Source organism: Heterostelium album (genome assembly GCF_000004825.1).
Source record: "Heterostelium album PN500 unplaced genomic scaffold PPL_scaffold4, whole genome shotgun sequence".
NCBI lineage: Eukaryota > Evosea > Eumycetozoa > Acytosteliales > Acytosteliaceae > Heterostelium > Heterostelium album.
The window spans coordinates 49392-70559 of record NW_008805066.1 but is presented as its reverse complement, the minus strand read 5'-3'; the positions used below and the strand labels follow the sequence as shown (position 1 = coordinate 70559).

At 33.2% G+C, this 21168-nt stretch overlaps 7 protein-coding genes across 7 annotated transcripts; 4 read left to right on the top strand and 3 right to left on the bottom strand.

The window, feature by feature from the left end:
- Nucleotides 1-30: 30 nt before the first annotated feature.
- Nucleotides 31-1005, bottom strand: PPL_04587 (enhancing factor precursor; the record flags this gene model as incomplete). The annotated part of the gene is made up of 1 exon (XM_020575489.1): nt 31-1005. The coding sequence occupies one exon, from the start codon at nt 1003-1005 to the stop codon at nt 31-33; it is 975 nt and encodes a 324-aa protein (XP_020434284.1).
- A 2034-nt stretch (nt 1006-3039) lies between these two features.
- PPL_04586 (uncharacterized protein) lies at nt 3040-5548 on the top strand (the record flags this gene model as incomplete). Its single annotated transcript, XM_020575488.1, has 3 exons — nt 3040-3076; nt 3157-3923; nt 5492-5548. 3 exons carry the CDS (start codon nt 3040-3042, stop codon nt 5546-5548), a joined length of 861 nt encoding a protein of 286 aa, XP_020434283.1.
- Nucleotides 5549-5963: 415 nt separating this feature from the next.
- Nucleotides 5964-6552, top strand: PPL_04585 (uncharacterized protein; the record flags this gene model as incomplete). The annotated part of the gene is made up of 2 exons (XM_020575487.1): nt 5964-6216; nt 6458-6552. 2 exons carry the CDS (start codon nt 5964-5966, stop codon nt 6550-6552), a joined length of 348 nt encoding a protein of 115 aa, XP_020434282.1.
- An 80-nt stretch (nt 6553-6632) lies between these two features.
- PPL_04584 (uncharacterized protein) lies at nt 6633-8727 on the top strand (the record flags this gene model as incomplete). Its single annotated transcript, XM_020575486.1, has 2 exons — nt 6633-7640; nt 7708-8727. The coding sequence occupies 2 exons, from the start codon at nt 6633-6635 to the stop codon at nt 8725-8727; spliced, it is 2028 nt and encodes a 675-aa protein (XP_020434281.1).
- Nucleotides 8728-9564: 837 nt separating this feature from the next.
- On the top strand, nt 9565-17404 carry PPL_04583 (uncharacterized protein; the record flags this gene model as incomplete). The annotated part of the gene is made up of 11 exons (XM_020575485.1): nt 9565-9676; nt 9817-10019; nt 10113-10559; nt 10651-11225; nt 11307-12069; nt 12144-12827; nt 12923-13079; nt 13296-13314; nt 13412-13452; nt 13490-15484; nt 16161-17404. 11 exons carry the CDS (start codon nt 9565-9567, stop codon nt 17402-17404), a joined length of 6240 nt encoding a protein of 2079 aa, XP_020434280.1.
- A 323-nt stretch (nt 17405-17727) lies between these two features.
- Nucleotides 17728-19224, bottom strand: DG1080 (C-terminal helicase domain-containing protein; the record flags this gene model as incomplete). Its single annotated transcript, XM_020575484.1, has 1 exon — nt 17728-19224. One exon carries the CDS (start codon nt 19222-19224, stop codon nt 17728-17730), a length of 1497 nt encoding a protein of 498 aa, XP_020434279.1.
- Nucleotides 19225-19904: 680 nt separating this feature from the next.
- Nucleotides 19905-20978, bottom strand: PPL_04581 (uncharacterized protein; the record flags this gene model as incomplete). Its single annotated transcript, XM_020575483.1, has 2 exons — nt 19905-19948; nt 20030-20978. 2 exons carry the CDS (start codon nt 20976-20978, stop codon nt 19905-19907), a joined length of 993 nt encoding a protein of 330 aa, XP_020434278.1.
- Between the last annotated feature and the right edge of the window lie 190 nt (nt 20979-21168).

The following is a 21168-nucleotide window of genomic DNA, read 5'->3' as shown; positions in this document are numbered from 1 at the left end:
TTATTAATTTTCTTGAATTGCTAATACAATTTAGAACAAAAGTGCAAATGATACAATGATGAATAATAATAGGATGCTGACTTTCAATGAAGATGAATTGTTTGGACCTTCTCCTTCGTTATTATCTGTGATAGTAGAAGAAGTAGTAGAGGTTGGTTGATTAGTCGAGGTTGTAGAGGTAGTTTGAGTAGAAGAGGTAGTTGGTTGAGAGGTAGTAGATTGTGAGGAAGTAATTGTAGGATAAGTACCAGTGGTAGAGGTGGTTGCAGAGCCATCTTGGGTAGTGAAGACAAAGTCGGAACACGAGTAGAATCCCTCACCGACTGGGTCGACACGTTGCCAACGGCTGAGCAAAACTGAGTTGCTGAAACGTGCTGGTAAGGTAATAGTCATATTATAGGCTTTGGTGACCGAACACTTGGGATCGTTGGTGGTGATGGTTGGAACATCGTCGATCTTTGTGATCAATTCAACGTCGTTCCAAGTAATCTTGTTCTTTGACACATCGAATCCTTCCTTGGTGACGTAGAACTCCCAGTAGCTTGGATTGTGTGGTGCGGTTGCACAGTAGGAGAACATAATGTCCTTCGACTTGGTGGAGACACTTGGAACGGAGATGCTGGTGACTGTCCAAGGCGCGGCAATGCTCATTCCACTTTTATCGTTGGGTGCGACAGTCTGGCCAGCCGAACAGAGGTCTGACTTGATAGCGGCAGTCATTGCGGAATAGCCATCGGCATAGTTTGGTATATTGATTGAATACTCGTTGGTTTGGATGAATTGATATTGAGCTGTTGCAGCGCTGTTGGCCTTGTTGTAGACATACTTGAAGGCGGCTCTGCATGCAGGATCGGTAATACCATCACCGTTCTCTGGATAGTAGATGGCATTCTTTGGATTGGAAGAACAGGTGTTCTGTCTAGACAATGGATAGATTGGATAGCCATGTCCATTGACCAAAGCCAACAGTCCAACAAATATTAATAATAATTTAGAGCAATACATAATAGTGAAGAGAAAATAGATAGATTTACACAAATAAATATTTATTGGAAATGATAATGTGAAAACTAGTCGATATTATTTTAAAAATAACTAAACTTAGTTTCTTTAAATAGTGTGGAATTCCACTCCACATGTCATGTTTAAAAGTAAATCAAATAGCGGAATTCGAAACCAAAAACACCCAATAAAAAATATCAGAGCGATTTCTACAGGTAGGGTCACATACCACTTAGTAATCTTTCAAATAAAATGGAGTACTCGATACCCTTAAAACACGATTATTTCAGAGTGGATAAAACACATTAAACTGTTTGATGCTGATGGTGTTAACATTATTGTTCTCAAATCGAGCCAACTTTTTTTTGCAAAAAACAAACAATTCCCATTTTTTTTTGGTTATTTTTGGATGCAATGTAACCAACAAAAAAAACATGTTATATGGTATTGGTCCATCATGATGGGTCTTCTTTGAAACCATTTTTTTAAAATAATTAAAAAATTTTGTTTTGCAAGAGTAATAAATCATGTTTGACATTTGATGCCTATTAAAGATGTTTATGTTAAAAGTGACAGGCATCTTTGCTATATATGATAAGTTTTACATATTTAACAAAACATTGAACTTGAATTAACATTATGAATCGTTTACAATCTATAAAACATATGATATTGTGATATATTTAAACAAAACAATCGATCTTTTTTGTTGACATCATCTTTTTAAAACAAATTTACCTAATATATAAAATTGTGATCTCTTGGCATTAATCCGATTAAAAAAAGATTCTTTTGTAAATAAATAGTAACACTGAAATGTGCTGTGGAACTTCTATAAAGAAAGTCTATTTATTATTTTTTAATTATATATATTAAATTATATAATATTATATAAATCTGTATATAATATATATATATATATATATATTAATGATGAAGGATGAAGGTTTGAACATAGTACAGACCTACAATAACCATTTGTATGAATAAAAAGTATATGACCAATCTTGTCAAACAAAGATAAGGATATTTAATTATTTAAAACAATTAATATTTTGATCTTTAAATTTTATTCTTATTAGAATGAATCAAGTTTTATTAAAATAAATTTTAACTATTAAAAAAATTTAGGTGCAAATTATCTTTTTTTTGATATTTTAATCTTTCCTTTTTAGTAGTATTGTTGTCTGACATGCACAGAACCAGCTTTGACCAAGAAATCCAGAAAGAAATAAGATTGATATATAGTAAAATAGAAAAGAATGAATAGTAATAAAGTTTGGGATCGATCCCAAATAAAAATATCTCAAGACATCACTCCAAACCCCCAGGATAATTATGACAATATAAAACTTTAAATTAAAAAAAATCTTTTAATTTAGAGACTTTATAATCACATCGGCTTTTATTTGTTGGAGCCTAATTTCATTGATAATAATTCAAAAAAAAAATAATATTATTAAATAATAGTTGGTGTCAAACAAGATAGTTTGGTAATAATAGTCAAGTCTTCTAACTCTCCGTTTTATTTCCAAAGTTCAGAGTGCATTCTTTGTTGATCAATGATTTAATCAAGTGGTTTGATCTTAGCTAATCTTTAAAAAAACCAATAAAAAACCTAGTATGTAGTGTGGTGGATCACTAGCAAAAAGACATGTTTTACCAAGTGTACGTTTTTGTTAAAAGGGTTTATGATTTTCGTTGAATGACACAAAACTTTAAAGTTTTGCACACTCACCAATATCAATTTTGCAGTTGTTGATAAAATAAAAGATCGAAGTGATGGTGATGCCTTAAATTTGACACTCTTATTTTTTTGATTTTAGAAAAAAAAAAAAAAAATATCTAAGTTTAAATCTTTTTAATTAAATTGATTAAATTAAAATATTTCCAAATTTATCAGTTATCTTTTAACTATTTATACTGAAATGTCATACTTTAAATTTCAAACCAAATCAAATCAATATTCAATTATCTATTCAATTAAATTCTTTGTATTCTATATCCAACACTTGTTGTAATTATAAATAAATTAAAATGCCACTTCCATTAGCCGCCCGTAAATCTATTAGAGGTAAATAGATAAAATAATTATTTGGAATTTTAAACATATTATTAATATTTTTTTATATATTATTTCAAAAACAATAATAGATAATGAAGAACACTTGACCAATGCCGTTGAGACTATTAAATCAGCTCTCGGAGTTGAATGGACTTTTGAATTTGATTTCGAGACTTTGTTGGCCAAGGTTGAATCCGCCGACTACGTCAAGAACGATCCAGGAAGTTTCTTCTACAAGGATGTTGCCACCAACGTTGCTGAATGTGTCAAGTCATTTGCCACCAAAGATGAAATGGTCAAGGAAGCCTTGATCGAGGCCAACGCCAACTCAAAGGTCATTGTCAGAGTCAATGAGGACAAGAAGAACACCTCCTACTGGAAATACATCTTTGAGAACAACAATTTGGTTTTGTTATTCAGAGCTTCACCAGCCAACATCTCTGATATCACCTACTTTGACTTGCCATCAATTATCCCATCACCAGGTGTCCTCTCATTGAAGGCTCGTCTCAACTTGAAGGAGAACGGAGAGAAGTTCCAAACTGCTTTGGAGGAGATTAAGGAGGCCACCAAGAATGACTGGACCTACGATGAATCGTCCATCGAAACCTGTTACACCACATTCGATTTCGACAAGGACAGAATCGGAGATATCTTTGCTGAGATCATCACCAACATTGCTTACAACATCAAGACCAGATGCAAGGATGAGATGATCTTGGAGGCATTCAACGAAGTCAACACTAACAACAAGATTGTTTTCCGTCACTTGCCAAAGCAAAGCGATTACTGGACTTTCGCCTTTACCTCTGGTGATCTCATTGTATCCTACAAATCAATTTGCAATGTCTCTGATGTCAGCTACTATGATTTCGAGAAGTTGTTGTAAACTCTCAAAATTATACAATCACTCTTCAATAAATAAATTATAATTTAATTATAATAATTTTCAAAATCTATATCTTTGCACAAAGTTTCATAATGATCAGATTAAGTTAGAATAATATAATTTGAATGTATCTCTTTAATTCATCTTTTCTTAAAATTGTTTTAATCTCAAGGATGAAAAGCAATAAAAACTTGTAAAATGAGAATTTCTTTTAAAGATTATTAAATTAAAAATACACCTTTTTATTTATTATTTTAAAGTAAATAGGATCAAATTAGAAAAAAAGATCTATGATTTTCAAATCTATTTTTAAATATTTAATTAATTGAATTGTTAGTTATACTAGATGTATTATAGTTGTAGTGGAACAAAAAATCATTCAAAGGAATTGATCATATTTGATTTTTTTTTTTTTTTTTTTTTTTTTTTTTTTTTTGGCATTTGATAAGTCCTCATCTTGTAGGGAGATTTCCTTTTGCAAACAGAGGAATTCCTTCGCACTAGTGCAAATAAGGAAATTCTCTTCATAGATGCTTACATTGGCACGAATGCAAAAAAAAAACTAAAAAAAACTAAATAATTTTATTTGTTTTGACCTGGTCAAACAAAAAAAAGATGTGGAATGAGGCCAAAGAAAGAAAAGGCAAAAAAACACCACTCATACTGAAAACAAAAAAAATCGGTCGAGTGGTGGGAGGTGATGACATACATCAATCTAAAAAAGGTGAGATGATCCAATTTTTCCCCACCCACAAAACGAATTCAAGCTGAATTTGGTTTCGCCTGTGTTTGTTGTTGATTTATTTTTGTTTTATGGGTGGTACAACGATCAGTTGGTGGAGGGTTCCAGCTCTAAAGTGCTAAAACATATCTTTGCCCACACAACAAAAATGAATTCAATTCGTATCTATCAGTTTACAAACATGTATGACTCTTTTTTTTTTTTTTTTTTTTTTTTTTTGTTGATTTATTTTTGTTCACACTTAGTTGTTCTTTCCAACTCCATATGAATATGAATATCTACAAACCATTGGTTAGTCATACATAACATCTGTTAACACAAGAAACGAAACTGAACTTTGATCTTTTTTATTTTGTTTTTTGTTATTGTTTATTTATAAAATCAAAAGCATATTTTTTTAAATCTATTAAATCTAATAAATATTTTATTTTCTAAATACTATTATACAAGAAAAAAAAAAACTCTGGTCTCCAAGAAAAAAAGTATAATTTAAAGAAAATTTACTACTTACTTTGTAAAAAATTTTAGTCAAACTAAGTTTTTTTATAATTTTATGATATGTCTCAATAACCTTGTAGACCACCACATCAGCAATTCTCACAAAAACCTTGTTTTGTTTCACACCGTCATTCACACCTTTAATATATATCACGTAACCCCCACAACCACTGTGCACATGGGAAAGAACAACATCTCGGCTCTTGAAATTTGACCAACAAAAAAAAAAAAAAAACCTAAGAAGGTTTTTAATTTTTTTTTCAAATCAGTTCATCTTAACTTTTATATCAAATAGATAGAACAAGAGTTCAGTTCAATACACACAATCAAAAATCAATCTGCAATTAATTAAAAAAAAACAACAAAAAAACCCCACTGCGCTTCGTTCATTGCAGATCTCTGTATTTTTCTAGCCATAACGAAAGAACACCAATAGAGAGAGTACTTTCATTCATTCAATACAATACATTGCTTTTTAATTTTAGTTAATTATTTATTTAGTGTCAAGTTTGGTTTTTTTTTTTGTTTAATTAATTCAATTCACTTTTACTTACTTTCTCTTCTGTCTCTGTCATTCTTATAGATATCAAAGATTAAAGATAATAGATAGTGTTGTAAGCAAATATATATAGAATAGTTATAGCTATCATAGTGATACCAATCTATTGTAGAAAACTATTGATATTGTATTGTTGTTGTTGAACATCCTATCATATCTTATATCTATCATACAGTGTGTTTGTTGCATCCATTGAACTGTACAAACAATGTCAATGGGTTCAGCTACAGCTTATGAACAAGATGTCGTCGAGCAGAAACACCATCAACAACAACATTCTCAACAGCAGTACAGCAACAACAACAACAACAATAATAATATAAATAGTGAAAACAATACAAATAACAATGAGTTTTTTACTAATACCAATGGTAGTAATAGCTTGATGATGTTATATGGAAATAGTATTGATAATAATAATAATAATAATGTCAATATTAACAATAATAATAATGATAGTAGTAATATCAATAACTCTGGTGAATATGGAATGAATTCGACAAACACCACACCCAATACTTTCATATCTACTACCACCACCACCAATACCACCACCAACCACACCAACACAAATCTCAACACTAATACCACTACAAACACCAATAGCAGCAACTCCTCTTCACCCAATATAATTTACAATGGAAATAGTAACCTAGGATCTATTACCAACACGACAACACCACTTCCATTACTTCCACTCAGCAACATCAGCAACAACTCAAATACCAACAATAGCACTACCAACAACACCAGCAGCACAAATACCAACACTACCAATATATCTACATCCATCATAAATTTGAACAACATGAACAATGTTGCTGCTGCTGGAAGCGACAATCCTAATGGTAATCTAACATTCGAAACCTCACATATAATGGCATTCAACAATGGCAACATGAAAACTATAAATAATACGTATCAACAACAACAACAACAACAACAAACATTGATAAATCAACAGAATAATATCAATAATAACAATAGTAATAATAATATTAATAATAATAATAGTTTTTCAATTAGTAATAGTTTAAGCGATTCATTCCGACAACAGCAACAGCATCAACAGCAGCAACAGCAACTTTTACAACTTCAAAGACAACAATATATAAATAATAAAACAGATTATAAGGAGTTGGTTAGACAACAAGGCTTGGAATTGATTAGAACATCCGAAGGCATCACTGAGCACTCGAATATAGTAAAGCCAATCATGAATATCTTGGATCCAGTGTCATTGGAGTTATTGAACAGCCACTTACTCGGTGGAAGCAACAATTCATCGTCAACGAGCTCACCAACATTGATGTCTGTACAGCTATCGCCCTTAACAACAACAGCACCAACCAGTGCTGCATCAATCATGTCCACCTCCACCTCTGTTGCCGCCATCAATTCATCGTTGGCCGCAGCAGCAGCAGCCGCATCGATGCACAGCAACAGCAACACCGCAAACACCACCTCAACATTATCACCATCCTCCATAAACATGTCATCATTGCCGATGATACATCAACAACCAAACCAACAACAACCAATACAACAACAAATTCAACAACAGCAACCCATACAGCAACTGCAACAACAGCAGCAACAACCATCACAAGTATTCAACAATACAAATACATTCCAATCAATACCACAACAGCAATTATTACAACAATCACTTCCACCACTACCAATTCAAACAGCCAACAACAATGTAAATATGACTACAAGTGCAGAGGATATTCCAATCAAGAGAAAGAGAGGTAGACCTCCAAAGAATAAGGATGTGGAGACACAACAACAGCTACTACAACTCCAACAACAACAACAAGACGAAAAGTCATTGAAAGCCAAAAGAGCAATCTATCTTTGTAATCGATGTAAATTACCAAAGGTAAGCTATTAATAATTATCATAACAATAGTTATTCTTTACTAACAAAGCATTGTAAATAATTATAGAAAGGACATCAATGTCCAAAACCAGGAGAAGATGGTGACGATGATACCGGTAGTGAATCGGCAATTCTTGATAACGATATAAATAATAATGGTACTCCAAAAAAGAAGAACAAGAAAGATAAATTAGAACAACAAACAACACAGCAACAACAACAACAACAACCACAGATTTTAGCACAACAAACACAACAACAACAACAATATCAACCACTTCAATTTTCACAGCAACAGCATAATCAAGCAATTGGTATAGCTCAAGCGTTGACTTTTAATAATAATATAAATAACAATGGTAATCAAATATTTAATAATAATAATAACAATAATAATATAAATATCAATGGTGGTAGTATGATGGTCGGTCCGAATACAACGACTGTCGTCGAAAATAATAATCCGACTTGGTCATTCGAATCGATCACCGGTGGTATCTTATCGAATCAGAATACGATAATGTACTCATCGACTACACCAAACGGAGAAACAACACCGTTATCCTATCAATCTTTGAATCTACAGCAAATGTCTTCACCTACTACACCCCCTCTTAACTCTATTGGTGTAATCAATCCTTTTGTACAGCAACAACAATTAACAACAACTACTGATACTTCAAACAACCAACTTCAACAACAACAACAACAACTTCTTAATCAAACACCAATAACAACAACAACCACTGCCAATATTATTTTAAATCAATTTAATAATAATAATAGTATTCAACAACAATTTAATAATGATAATAATATGTTACAAACGACTGCAATGATTTCTAATATAAATCAAAGACTTTTGGTACAAGAACAACCGATTGAACAACAACAACAACAACAACAAAATATGCAGTCGATACCACCAGCTTTATCCGTTCCATTTAATAGTACCGTCAAAGAGGATGATGCGGAAGACGAAGAAGAAGACGAAGAAGATGATGATAATGAAGATGAGAGAGACAATAATGATGAACCTGATGATTCTGAAGAAGAAGAAGAAGATGAAGTTGAAGAATCAGAATAAATCAAATATAAATCAAAATCATTTATATAATTTGTTATTATTATTACTTTTAAATTAATTTTTTGATAAAGAAATGTTTTGCACATTTCTAAATTATATCATCATCATCATCATGATACAACTTTTCAATTCCAAACAATCATGATTGTTATATTAATGATCAATCAATAAATAAACATGAAATGCAATGATTTTTATTTGATGATTTTGAATAATCATAATCATAGACAAGTGGTTGTTTGTTGTATATCATTATTATTTAATCATCAATATTTATTTGATAAAATCTTAAACTTTACTATTAAATTTATGTATGTGTTTAGATCTTTATTTTTGTGGTGGGTGAATAATGATAACCCTATTTGTCTTTTGATCCCACACCAACAATCTCTCAGTATCAGAAAAAACCAAATTTAAAAAAAAAGACAAAAAATCAAAAAATCAAAAAGAATTGTTTTTGGTGGTGTGTGCTGTTTAAATTTATTTGCAAGTTGTCATTGTCAATTATTTCTGTCTTTTAATTTAAATCATTATAACTAATACAAACGTTATAAAAAAATAATAAAGAAGAAGAAAACAACAACTACAACAATAAAATAAATAATTAAAAGAAAAGAAAAGAACTACTTTTAAAATATATAAAATAGATAGATATATTTAGTAGTTTTTTTTATTTTTAGATATTTTAATTTTTTTATGTTTATTTAGATTTATTAAAATAACCTATTTTCTTATAATAGAATAGTAGTAGAGCATCAGATTAAATCAGATTAGATTAGATTAGATTGATTTAATTGTTTGGTTTGTTGATTAAGAACGACCATTTATTAATAGAAAATGAGTGGTGGTGTCATCAGTGAAGAAGACTTTAATTTGTTGCAAGAACAATTGATAGAGTTGAAGAGATATAAGTATGAAGCAACTGAAAGAGAGAAAAAGTTACAAACTGGTATGTATAATATCTCGACATAATTAGTAATACTATTATTATTATTATTATTATTATTATTATTATTATTATTATTATTATTATTATTATTATTATTATTATTATTATTATTGTTATCGAGTTCTATGTTATACTAATAGAACAATATTTGCTAATCTTAATAACAGAATTAAAAAGTCAGAAAGATCATATTGAATCACTCGAAAATGAAAATACACCCAAGAAAAAAGGTTTTTCATTGTCGGGAATCATGTCCCAAAAGAACAAGGTTTCAGACTTGACCGAGGAGAACGATTCTTTGAAAAAGTCATTACAACAAATTCAACAAGATCATCAAACTCAAGTATTTATTAAATTTGAATGAAGAGTTTTGGAAAAGATAAGATTGATAAGATAGATGCTAACTAACTGATTGTTAATTATGATATTCTTTTAGAGTGAAGCATTGAAACATAATATTAAAAGTTTATTTGAAACGAATAAACAGTTGGAAGATGAAATTCTCTTGTTGAAGAAGGAGATGCAATCCTATGTGATAAAGGTGGAGGATCAACAATCTACGAACCGTAGGCTGCAAGTGGAGATTGCAGAGTTGATCTGTTCAAAGGAGGACTTGGAGAATAAGGTAGAGGAACTAAAGACAAGTGGTGGTGGTGCTGGTGTTGGTGTCGGTGGTTCGGATGGTCATATGATCATCGGAGAGAACGGTGCTGACAACACAACCGTTGCAACAACACTCGAAGCGAATGGTGCTTTAACTGCTGTCACCGAGTTGATTACTCAACATCAGCAATCGAATCAACAGTTATTCGACAAACAAAACATAATGAATCTATTGGATAACGTTGATCTTTGGTCTATTGAAGATAAGGAAGATATAAAGGTAAGATTGATTTCACTTGTGAAATATACATAGTTGATACAATACTGACTACTCTTATGTCACTCACAACACTCTATAGAATCAAATAAAGTCAAAGATTGATGAGATTTATAATGAGATTCATTTGAAGTTGGATGAACAGCAACAACAGGTACAAGAACAACAACAGCTTCTACAAGTTCAACAACAACAGCAACAAGCACAAGTACAACAACAAGTACAACAGCAACAACAACAAAAGAATAAATCAGTTGTTTTCCATCCACTTGGAGAACCTGTTGTAAATGTTGAAGAGGAGAAAGAAAAGTCAAAGTTGAGAGAGACAATCAAGGGATTGATGGAGCAGATCAAAGAGATCGATTCGAAATCACAGAGACAACAGAATGAAAGTAAGGAGTATCAGCAAAGTATTGAAACTTTGAATACAACCATCAAGGAGTATCAAGAGAAACTGCTTGGTGCAGAAGTCAATCGTGTAAAGATCGAAGAGAAACTAGCTAGTGACATTAAAAAGTTGACTGTTGATATCAACACTCTCAACTCTGATATCGAAACAATGTCAAACAAGAGAAAGGATCTTGAGAATACCATATCAAATCTCAACTCTCAAGTAATGATGGAGAAAGAGACAATCAATCAACTTCAAAATCAATTAAAAGATCAAAAGTATGTAAATAATAATATATAATTGAATATATAAATATTGATTATCAATATTAATATTTGATATTTGTTGATAATTCCTAGGACATTCTATGAATCAAAGGTATCGGATTCCAATGATCAATCGAATATCTTTAAGATGGCAAGAGATGAATATGCTCAGACTTTGAGAACGGTAACGGATGATCTCGCCATCAAGGACAAGTTGATAGAGTCAAAGGGTGAGGAGATTCTTCAGCTGAAGGAAACTATTGCCGGTTTGGAATCGGATTTGGAGAAACGTTCAAGCGAACTCAGAGAAACACTCTCGGCATCAGAGTCAATCAACACTCAAATGAAGAAAGCAGATGAAAAGCTATCGCGTGAGAGAAGCACACTCGATTCACTCACAGAGCGTTACAATAAGTTGAATTCAGAGTTTGAGGAATCCGACAAACATTGCAAGAGTCTGACACAGCAAATCGTGGAAACCAATGAGAAACTTCAGCTGGCAGAGCAAGCCAAACAGGATTTGCAATCGACAAACACAAAGCTCAATGAAGACACTGCGAAACTACAGAGCGATCTTCAAGAGCGTGTCGAGCAACTCGAGAAACTAGAGTCGTCGTTGGACGATGCCAATAAGCGATTGGCAGAGTTTGACGAGTTGAACCAGACCTACAATGAAGCGAGAGAGCAGATCGAAGAGCTCGAGGCATCCAATGCCAATCTTCAGCTAATTGTACCACAGCTCGATAAGCTGAAAGCAGACTACGAGGAGGCATCCGCTAAAGTTTCCAAGCTAGAGACTGCATTGGCAGATGCAGAGACTGAAAAGAAAATAGCTGAAAAGAAAACAAATAAGATGGTTAGTATAGTTTAAACAAAGATTTATCGGAATGTGTTGACTAATATTTATTATTCCTACTTTTTAACTTTTAGATTAAAGATTTGAAATCTGAATTATCAAAGGAGAGAACCTCTGTAAATCTATTATCACAATCATCTGGCAGTATTCCAACCACTCCAAATTCTTCACCACTCATGTCGCAGTCGGCCAATAGTATTTCACTGCCGACTACACCACTGCAGACACCAGGCAGAACCGGACATCTCCGTACAATGTCACAGGGTATTCCACTGTCCAGTTCGTCTGGACAGTCGACACCCAAGTCACTTACACCCAATATTACAATGCTTGGTGCCAGCCACAACAGCAGTGGCGGAAGAGATCTCAACGGCAGTGGAAGCAATAGCGGCGCTACCAGATCCAATAACAACAAGGATGCAAGTATCGACTCGCTAAGAATGGATATCGAGGTGATGGGAAGAAAGCTGGGTGAACTTGGCACAGAGAAATATAAGCTCGAGGAAAAGATTAGAGCCCTCGAGGAGAATGTACTTTTATTGAATCAGGATATCGAAAAGAAGAATAAGGTGGTTCGTTTTTACATTTCAAAGACACAGCTAGGCAAGGCTACCACCAATGACGAGAAATCCAGACGTTTGAAAGGAGGTGCTCTCGGTTCTTTCTGGCGAAACAACGATCCTACGCTTGTTGCTGAAATGGTAGAGAAAATGGAAACCATGTTACAAGAATACATTTTAAAGAATATACAATTATCAGTATGTTACAACAATTGTTATTAATAGTAATATTCATCCAATTTAATTTATTTAACTAACACTCTTATCAATTCAATCAATCAAACAATCTTTAGGATGATGTAGAGATATTAGGAAATGAAGCAAGTAGATTGACATCTGAGAACAAGACAATCAAAATTTTATTAAAAGATAACAATATCCCTATTCCTGAACCTCCACTATCACCAACATATCAGGCATCAAACACAATAGAAAACAATATAAATACAAGTAGATAGATAGATAGTTACATAAATTAATATATAAATAAAAACAAATATGATTAAAAATCATATTAATATTTATATTACCCAATCATTATTTATTTGAAAAATACAAACTTTTTTTTTAATTAAATCGGGTCAACAAGACCAAAAACGCAATAATTATGCAATGAATTAAAAAATATCTTAAACTCATATATATCATAAAGTTATTTTTAAATAGTAGAAATCAAATGCAAATAGTAATATTAAATTAAAAAATGTTATTATCTTTAACAACAACAGTAACTCCAACAATAAATAATAATAATGATAGATTAGTTTATATAATAAAATTAGTTATCAAAGATGTTTATCTGAGGAAAAAGATATTTGGAGAGGTAAAATCGATTCATAGAACTCTGTGTTTTAATTTAGAAAGACAAAAGTATTTCACTTGGTCTACTCTCTATAAATCACCTAGAACGATGGTTTATTTTGGATTTTATGATATGTTGGTTGGAACCGATCGTTTGCTATTGAAACATCACTTGCGTTTAAAGAATGAGAAACAAGGCTACTTTACTAGTATTGCTGCAAGTCAAGGTCATACCAATATCTTAAAGTTACTATATAGTTTAACAACGAGTGATACATTCGATTTCGTATTTGATGGCAATGAAATAGTGTGTGCTGCTCGTTGTGGTCATTTCGATTGTGTTGTTTATCTATACCAGAATGCAAAGCAACTGAAGCAATGTGGAGCTATGGTGGAGGCGTTGTTAAGTGCTGCAAGCAGCGGACATATAGAGATACTTCAATATCTCTTACCAAGATTGGTGTCAAACGGTCAATGTGGAAAATATAATGATTCTTTGGTGGAAATTGCAATTGTAGACAATGATAATCAGATCGTAAAGAAAAGGAAGAATGGTCATATCATCAATAGGAGTGAAGTTGATCCATCTATCTATTTATCACTTATGGAAGCTGCATCAAAAGGTGGACATCTTGACCTTCTGATCTGGTTGGCAAAAGACAGAGAGTCCGATGTCAAAAGCAATGGAAATAGCTTGTCGATAGCCGCTGCAACAAAGGGGCACCTGAGAATATTGGAGTGGTTGCATTCCATTGGAGTGAACAAGTGTAGTTCATCTGCATTGTATGGTGCAGCAATGGAGGGTCACCTGGAGGTGATAAAATGGTTGTTTGACAACGATGCGCTAAGCAATCAGCCAAAGATAAGTAACGCAGTCTCTCAAGCTTTGTGGAACGAACACAATCATATCGCAGATTGGTTGCTTGCAAATAAAAAATTGGATATCATCTCGAGTGGTCTATTAGAGTCTTTGGCCAAGGATGGCAAACTGGAACAATTAAAGCGGTTGGTGGGAGTTGATTATTTTACGTTGACCGCTAAAGCGTTGAATCAAGCTGCTATGAATGGGAATATCAACACGGTCAAGTGGTTGAATGAGGTGATGGTGTGTCCGATATCTGCCAGCGCCATAGATCGCGCAGCCAAGAATGGACACTTGAATGTTATAGAGTATTTGGTGAAGAGTGGAAAAGATAAGTGCACTAGTCTTGCTCTCACTGACGCAGCGCACAACGGACACTTTGAAACAGTGAAGTTCCTACACGAGCAACTACACTGCACTACCAATATTAAAAAGGCTTTTGAAGCAGCGGCATCAGCTGGCCATTTGAAAATCATTGTTTATTTCACAGTGGAAAAGAAACTCCATACCGATTGGCAATTTGTTATTCGTGTAGCAGTCAAAGCTGGATATGTAGATGTAGTAGAGTATATTAGCAATAACAATCTGATAGAGTTTAGCCAATGTATGCACGACAAAGCTGCAAAACACGGACAGTTGCCAATGGTAAAGTGGTTACATCATCACAAAGGATCGATAGGATTCTCAAAGAAAGCTATTAATCTGGCTGCTGCCAATCGTCACTATGACATTGTGCGATTCCTATGTGAGAATCGTACGGAAGGATTCTCAGCAGAGGCAATCTGTTATGTTTGTGGACAAGGCTCGATCGAGATGTTGGAATATCTCATGCCAAGACTTGAGGATCCAAAAGAACTACGACCCAATAATCCATTTGATTTCGCGTGTATCAAAGGTCACCTGGATGTCGTCGAACGGTTGTTCCAATATGGAGATCTAATTGAATGTTCAGCAACTGCTGTCGATACCAGCTCGATCGCTGGACACTTCAAAATACTTATGTATTTAATGGAGCAACGCAATATCCAAGGAACTACCGATGCTTTGGATTTTGCAGCTTCCAATGGATACAAAGAAATCGTAGAATATCTTCATAATCATAAGGCAGCATGCACAAAATCTGCACTAAAAAAAGCTGCTAAAAACAATCACTTTGCTGTTGTACAATTTCTTTGTGAGAACAGAACCGAAGGTAATTACAACCAAGCAATTAAATCAGCAAAGAAAAAGAAAAACGATAAAATGAAATCTTTTTTACAAGAGATGCGAAATAAACATAGAATATGAAAATCAAACAATATCTTTCTTTGGTTTTTTTTTTTTTATTCAAAATTGTTTTTTTTCTATTGTGAATTATGTGTACACAGTTATATTTTAACATAATCATTTGGTATCCAGTTATATTTAACACATTTTTAAAAATCTTGATTCAAATATATATTTTTTTTTTTGAAATTATGTTTTTTGGTATTAATAACTAACAGCTAATAATTAATCAATCAAAATAAATTCATCATGGATGATTATAATTATTTTTAGATTTGTCATAAAAATGTCAAGAGAAAAAAAAACAAAAAAAAAAAAGTAAAAATGAATTTTGCAAAATTCCAAAATAATTAGGTCAAGTCGACTTTACTAAATAGTATAAGGTCAATTCCAAAATATCGTAATTTTAACTGTTTTATCAAATCATCATTTATCGGTAGCAAAGAATGTTCTGTCCACCTAATCTTGAATAATGGTTATTTAATTAAACTATAAAACCATATACTGTTCGTACTTTTTTTTAAACTGTATACTATTGACAACATCTGTACAGATACATTTTTAATTTTAACATTTAATGTTTGGAGAATATCTTGTTAAAGTAGGAAAAACATTTTCTACATTAAAATTTTCAGAGGATCCAATTACTTTATCAAATTTTATGTTATATACTATAGTACCAATCATGGGTCTTGGATTATTTTTTAAACTTAAAAATAACAATAATGTTCAAAAGAAAAGAGTGGTAATCGTTGGAGGTGGTTATGGTGGAGTTATCTTGGCTGGACAGTTGGACAAGAAATATGACGTGGTTATGATAGAGAGAAACAAGTCCTTCTTTCATTACATCTCAGCAATGCGATGCACAACCAATCCTGAACTATCAAAGAAATGTTTCTTTGAATACGATAAAGTAATGAAGCACGGAAAGATCATTCATGCAAGTGTTACAAAAGTACAACCCGATCGTGTTACTATCGAGAATGGAGATGAATTCAATTTTGATTACATGGTTATTGCAACTGGTGCAAACAATATCACCCCATTCAAAGCACCCTCAGATTCATCCAACATCTACCAATATTATCAGGGTCTCAAAGACAAGATTCAGCAGAGCAAAAAGATTCTAATCATTGGTGGAGGTGCAGTTGGTGTCGAGCTAGCAGCAGAGATAGCAACCGATTTCAAAGAAAAACAGATAACATTGGTCAGTCGTTCCAACTATCTTATCTCACCACAATCCACAGAGGTATTCATGACCAAACTCCAAGATAAACTAAAACAGTTGAACATCAACGTCTTGTTGAATACCACCATTGACACACCCGACGACATTTTGGAGGCCAGAAGAAAGCAAGAAATCTTTGACTACCAAGTTAAAAGACAAGTTTATCAATCGAATTCTGGTGAAATAGAGGCAGATCTTGTATTTTGGGCAATTGGAAACAAACTAAACAATGAGTTGCTCAATGAGTTCCCTCTCGATTCCAAGGGCTACCTAAGAGTGAATAAGCATCTTCAGATCGAAGGTTTTGATAATATCTTTGGTATTGGCGACATTACTAATATTCAAGAAAGAAGAACCGTAAGAAACACTATGAATCAATCGGCTACAATTATCAAAAATATCGATGCACTTTCCAACAATAATAAGACCCTTCATGAGTACAAGCCTACTGCATTCTCGGTAGCTCTGGTACTAGGCAGAAACGAAGGTATTGCTATGTTTCCAAATGGTTGGTTTTTACCTGATTGGCTCTGTAGAATGCTAAGCAAGGGTGGTATGGGTATCAACACAACAATCAAACTATTGGGAAAGCCTGCAAATGCCAGTATTGGAAATTAATTTAAATTTTTTTAAAAATTAAATTTTAAATAAATATTTTGAAGGGTATGATACCTATAATATTATTTCATTTTAAAATATCCATTCTTTATTTAATTATTCTTTATATATTTTCTATTCTTTATCTTTTTATCTATTCTTTCTCAAGTTAATACAACCTCACTTTTGGATTTTCGAAAATCCATGCAAACTACACTACCTACACCATTTATTTCTTAACCGATTAAAATCAAAATTCTTTGACTAATTAAATAAACTTTAATTAAAACTTTAACAATTCATTATAGAATATTATGATTTTATTTAAATTGCAATAGTTTGACTTAAAAACCAGCCTTAAATTTAAATTGTTCAAGTTTGTCAAAATCGGAAACCAACAATGAATCTTCAAAGTCTTCATCCATGTCGACTACAATCTCTGATGATGCACTCAGTCTTTGTTTTTTGTTGTTGGTGTCGCTACTCTTTTCCGATGGATCTTTAAACCCTGACAAACTAGTATTGTTTGGATCACTGTCACTTTCTTCATTCTCTTCGTCCAGCAAATCTATATCATTCTTGGTCTTTCTTTTCTTTTTTGTATCGTTATCGCTACTCTTAACGGACGCTCCTCTCTTTTTAGTGGTTGATCTCTGTGGAGCTTTTACTTTTTTTGTTGTCGCTGTTGTTGTTGTTGATGATGTCTTACTCTTCTTTGTGGTTGTCTTCTTTTTCTTTTTATCGTCTTGTTCTTCTTGATCTTGATCGTAGTCATCATTGTCTTCATCTTGATTCTCCTCATCACCTTCTTCTTCCTCCTCCTCCTCATTATTGTCGTCACCTAAGAAATCATCTAAATATGAACTTTCATTATCAAGCTTCGATTCATCGTCTTCACCTGCATTCTTTCTCTGCTCTCTTCTTGCCTGTCTTTCTTTTTTGGCATCGATCTTCTTCTTTCTGAGACTATCTCTGTCCTCCACACTCTGAATAATACTCTCCCAGATGCTGTCATTCTCATGCGGCGTAGATTGCAAGATCTGTTCACCTTTTTCAAACTCTAAAGTGTCACTCTCACCATCGAGAATACGACCCAACACATCTTTCTTGCTTTCAAGCATACTCCAGATACTCTCATCGATTGTATTGATTCCAACGAGATACTGAATGAGCACTGATCTATTCTGTCCGAAACGATGAACTCTAGCTTCCGCTTGCATCAACACACCGGGTGTCCAGTACAACTCTGCAAAAATCGCTACACTCGCCGCTGTCAAAGTCAATCCTGTTCCGGCAGCGGTAATACTGAGAATGGCAACTTTAATCTTTTCGTCAGTCTGGAATATATTGACCAGATTGCTTCTGGCATGAGCAGGAGTGGTACCGTCAATCTTTATATATTCCACCTTTTTCTTCTTGACCAACTGTTCGATTCCATCCATAACTGTTTTGTGATGTGCGAAAATCAGGAACTTGCTATTGTCTTCCAGTTTATCCTCGATAAACTTTGAGATAGCAGCCATCTTTCCGAGACCAGTATCTCTAAACAACTGGGTGTAGAGTGACTTTCGCTTTCCACCCTCAGAGTTGACACCCTTTCGATTGTTGTCCTTCGATGACTCCTCCATCTTTTGACGCGCCGACTTGATATTCTCCATCACAGCTTTGATCTTCTTCATCTCTGACTTTTTCACTTCCACCATGATCTTCTCTCTACGCATCTCTGGCAGCTCCGTTAGAACTTCGTCTTTTTTTCTACGAATCATAATGCGCTCCAAATAGAGATTCAACTCAACCGGATTCGATAGACCAAAGTAGTCACGATGATTGAATCTGTCCATATGTGCAGCACAGTAGCGATCGGTGTAGTCATACCACTTTTGAAAGTTTGGAATGACACAGGTGATCTGTTGATACAGCTCGCAGGGACGAGATATCGCAGGTGTTCCAGTCAGTAGAATCTTTCGCTTGGCGTGCTCCATCAGTCGCATCGTCTCTCTGGTTCGCTTCGCCTTAAAGTCCTAGGAAATGACTTTCATCGGCGACGATCACACGGAATCGCTTCTCCAAGATCGCCTCTACTTTGGTACGCACCAGATCGTAGCTGATGATATTGACCAGACCATTCAATCCACAACGTCCATTCATAACCAGATTGATATCGCCATTCTTGAAGACACCGGGTAGGAACTTCTCGAGTTGCTCCGCCCACACCATGCGAAGAGAGGATGGAGTGATAATGAGCAGCGGCCATTCGCTCCTGTAGTAATATGATAATCCGATTGCCTGTATTGTCTTTCCAAGACCCATTTCATCACCCATAATACAGTTTCCATCTCTTGATATTCCAAACTCGATACCCTTTCGTTGGAAGGGTAACAGTGTATTCAATAGATTGGCTGGCAGTCTTGAGTAATCGGGTTGTACTAGTTTCGGTGGCTGTGAGAATGCCCATAATATATGTCGAGGCAATGGTTTAACTTTTACACCCCCAGTCCTCATTAGCATCTCACAAAATTTATTATGTTGTAACACCGGTATTACCCCACCAATTCTCATCAAATTCTAAATTGATATAATCATTCAAAAAGCAGGAAAGTCAGTAAGTAACCCAATCATCACTTTATCACTAATATGTGTACATACGTTTTGCTCCTTCTATCTGTAAGAATATCCTCTTGATTGCTCCATTCTTTGGATCGATACAAGAGAACTCTGTTTCATTGATTAATTTAAACTCTAAATTGATAGGTATCATTATTCTCTGTTGAAAGTCGATTACATCATTGTTATTGCTATAGCTATTATTGTTATTATTATAGTTGTTGTTTTGAACTGTATTATTACTATTATTATTATTATTATTATTTTTGTTATTCATAACATTGATACTATGGTTATTGATGGTTGACATAAGAGGGTTCAATTTCTTTGGACTAGCATTAAAGTTATTAATCGGTTTAAATAGAGATGAAGATGATGCCATTGTGAATGAATTTTGTGACTGTGTAGAAACTGATATAGATGAATTGTTATTATTATTATTATCATCGAAATCAAAATCGAAATCTATATCATCATTACTACTACTACTACTACTTTTATTACTATTATTATTTACATTGTTTATACTTTGATTACTGTTATTATTACTATTACTACTACTACTATTGCTGCTGCTGCTGCTGCTGCTACTACTACTACTACTACTACCAATAATATTATTATTACTTGAAATACTTTGATTACTGTTATTTATATTTGTAATTATATTTTTATTGATAATATTAGGTTTAAATAGAGGTAATGGCTTTGGTAATGGTTTATTTAATGGTAAAAGCTGTATTGGTTTATTTACAGGTGTAATAGTAGTTGAATTTACTTTATTATTACTGTTATTACTACTATTGTTATTATTATTATTAGTATTTACTAACTTTGTGGTTGTTGTTGTAGACATATTGTTATGATTGTTCACTTGACTACTACTACTACTATTGTTAATATTGAGTGGTAATGTCTTTAGTAGTTTAGGAATTGGTTGTGTTGAAAAAGAAGATCTTGTCTCTTTTCCATTGTTTTCTTGTGTATTCATTTTCCTTCATGTTGCAATTCAAAAAAATAATTAACTTTTTCCTGTAAAAATGAATCTTGTCATTTTAAAAAAAATAAAAAAACAGATGTTTGACAAACAGACTAGTCTTCATTGCAATTAATATAACTTCTTTTAAAAAGTTATATATGAGTATAATATGTTTATTTATCACAAACTTTAAACTTTAGTT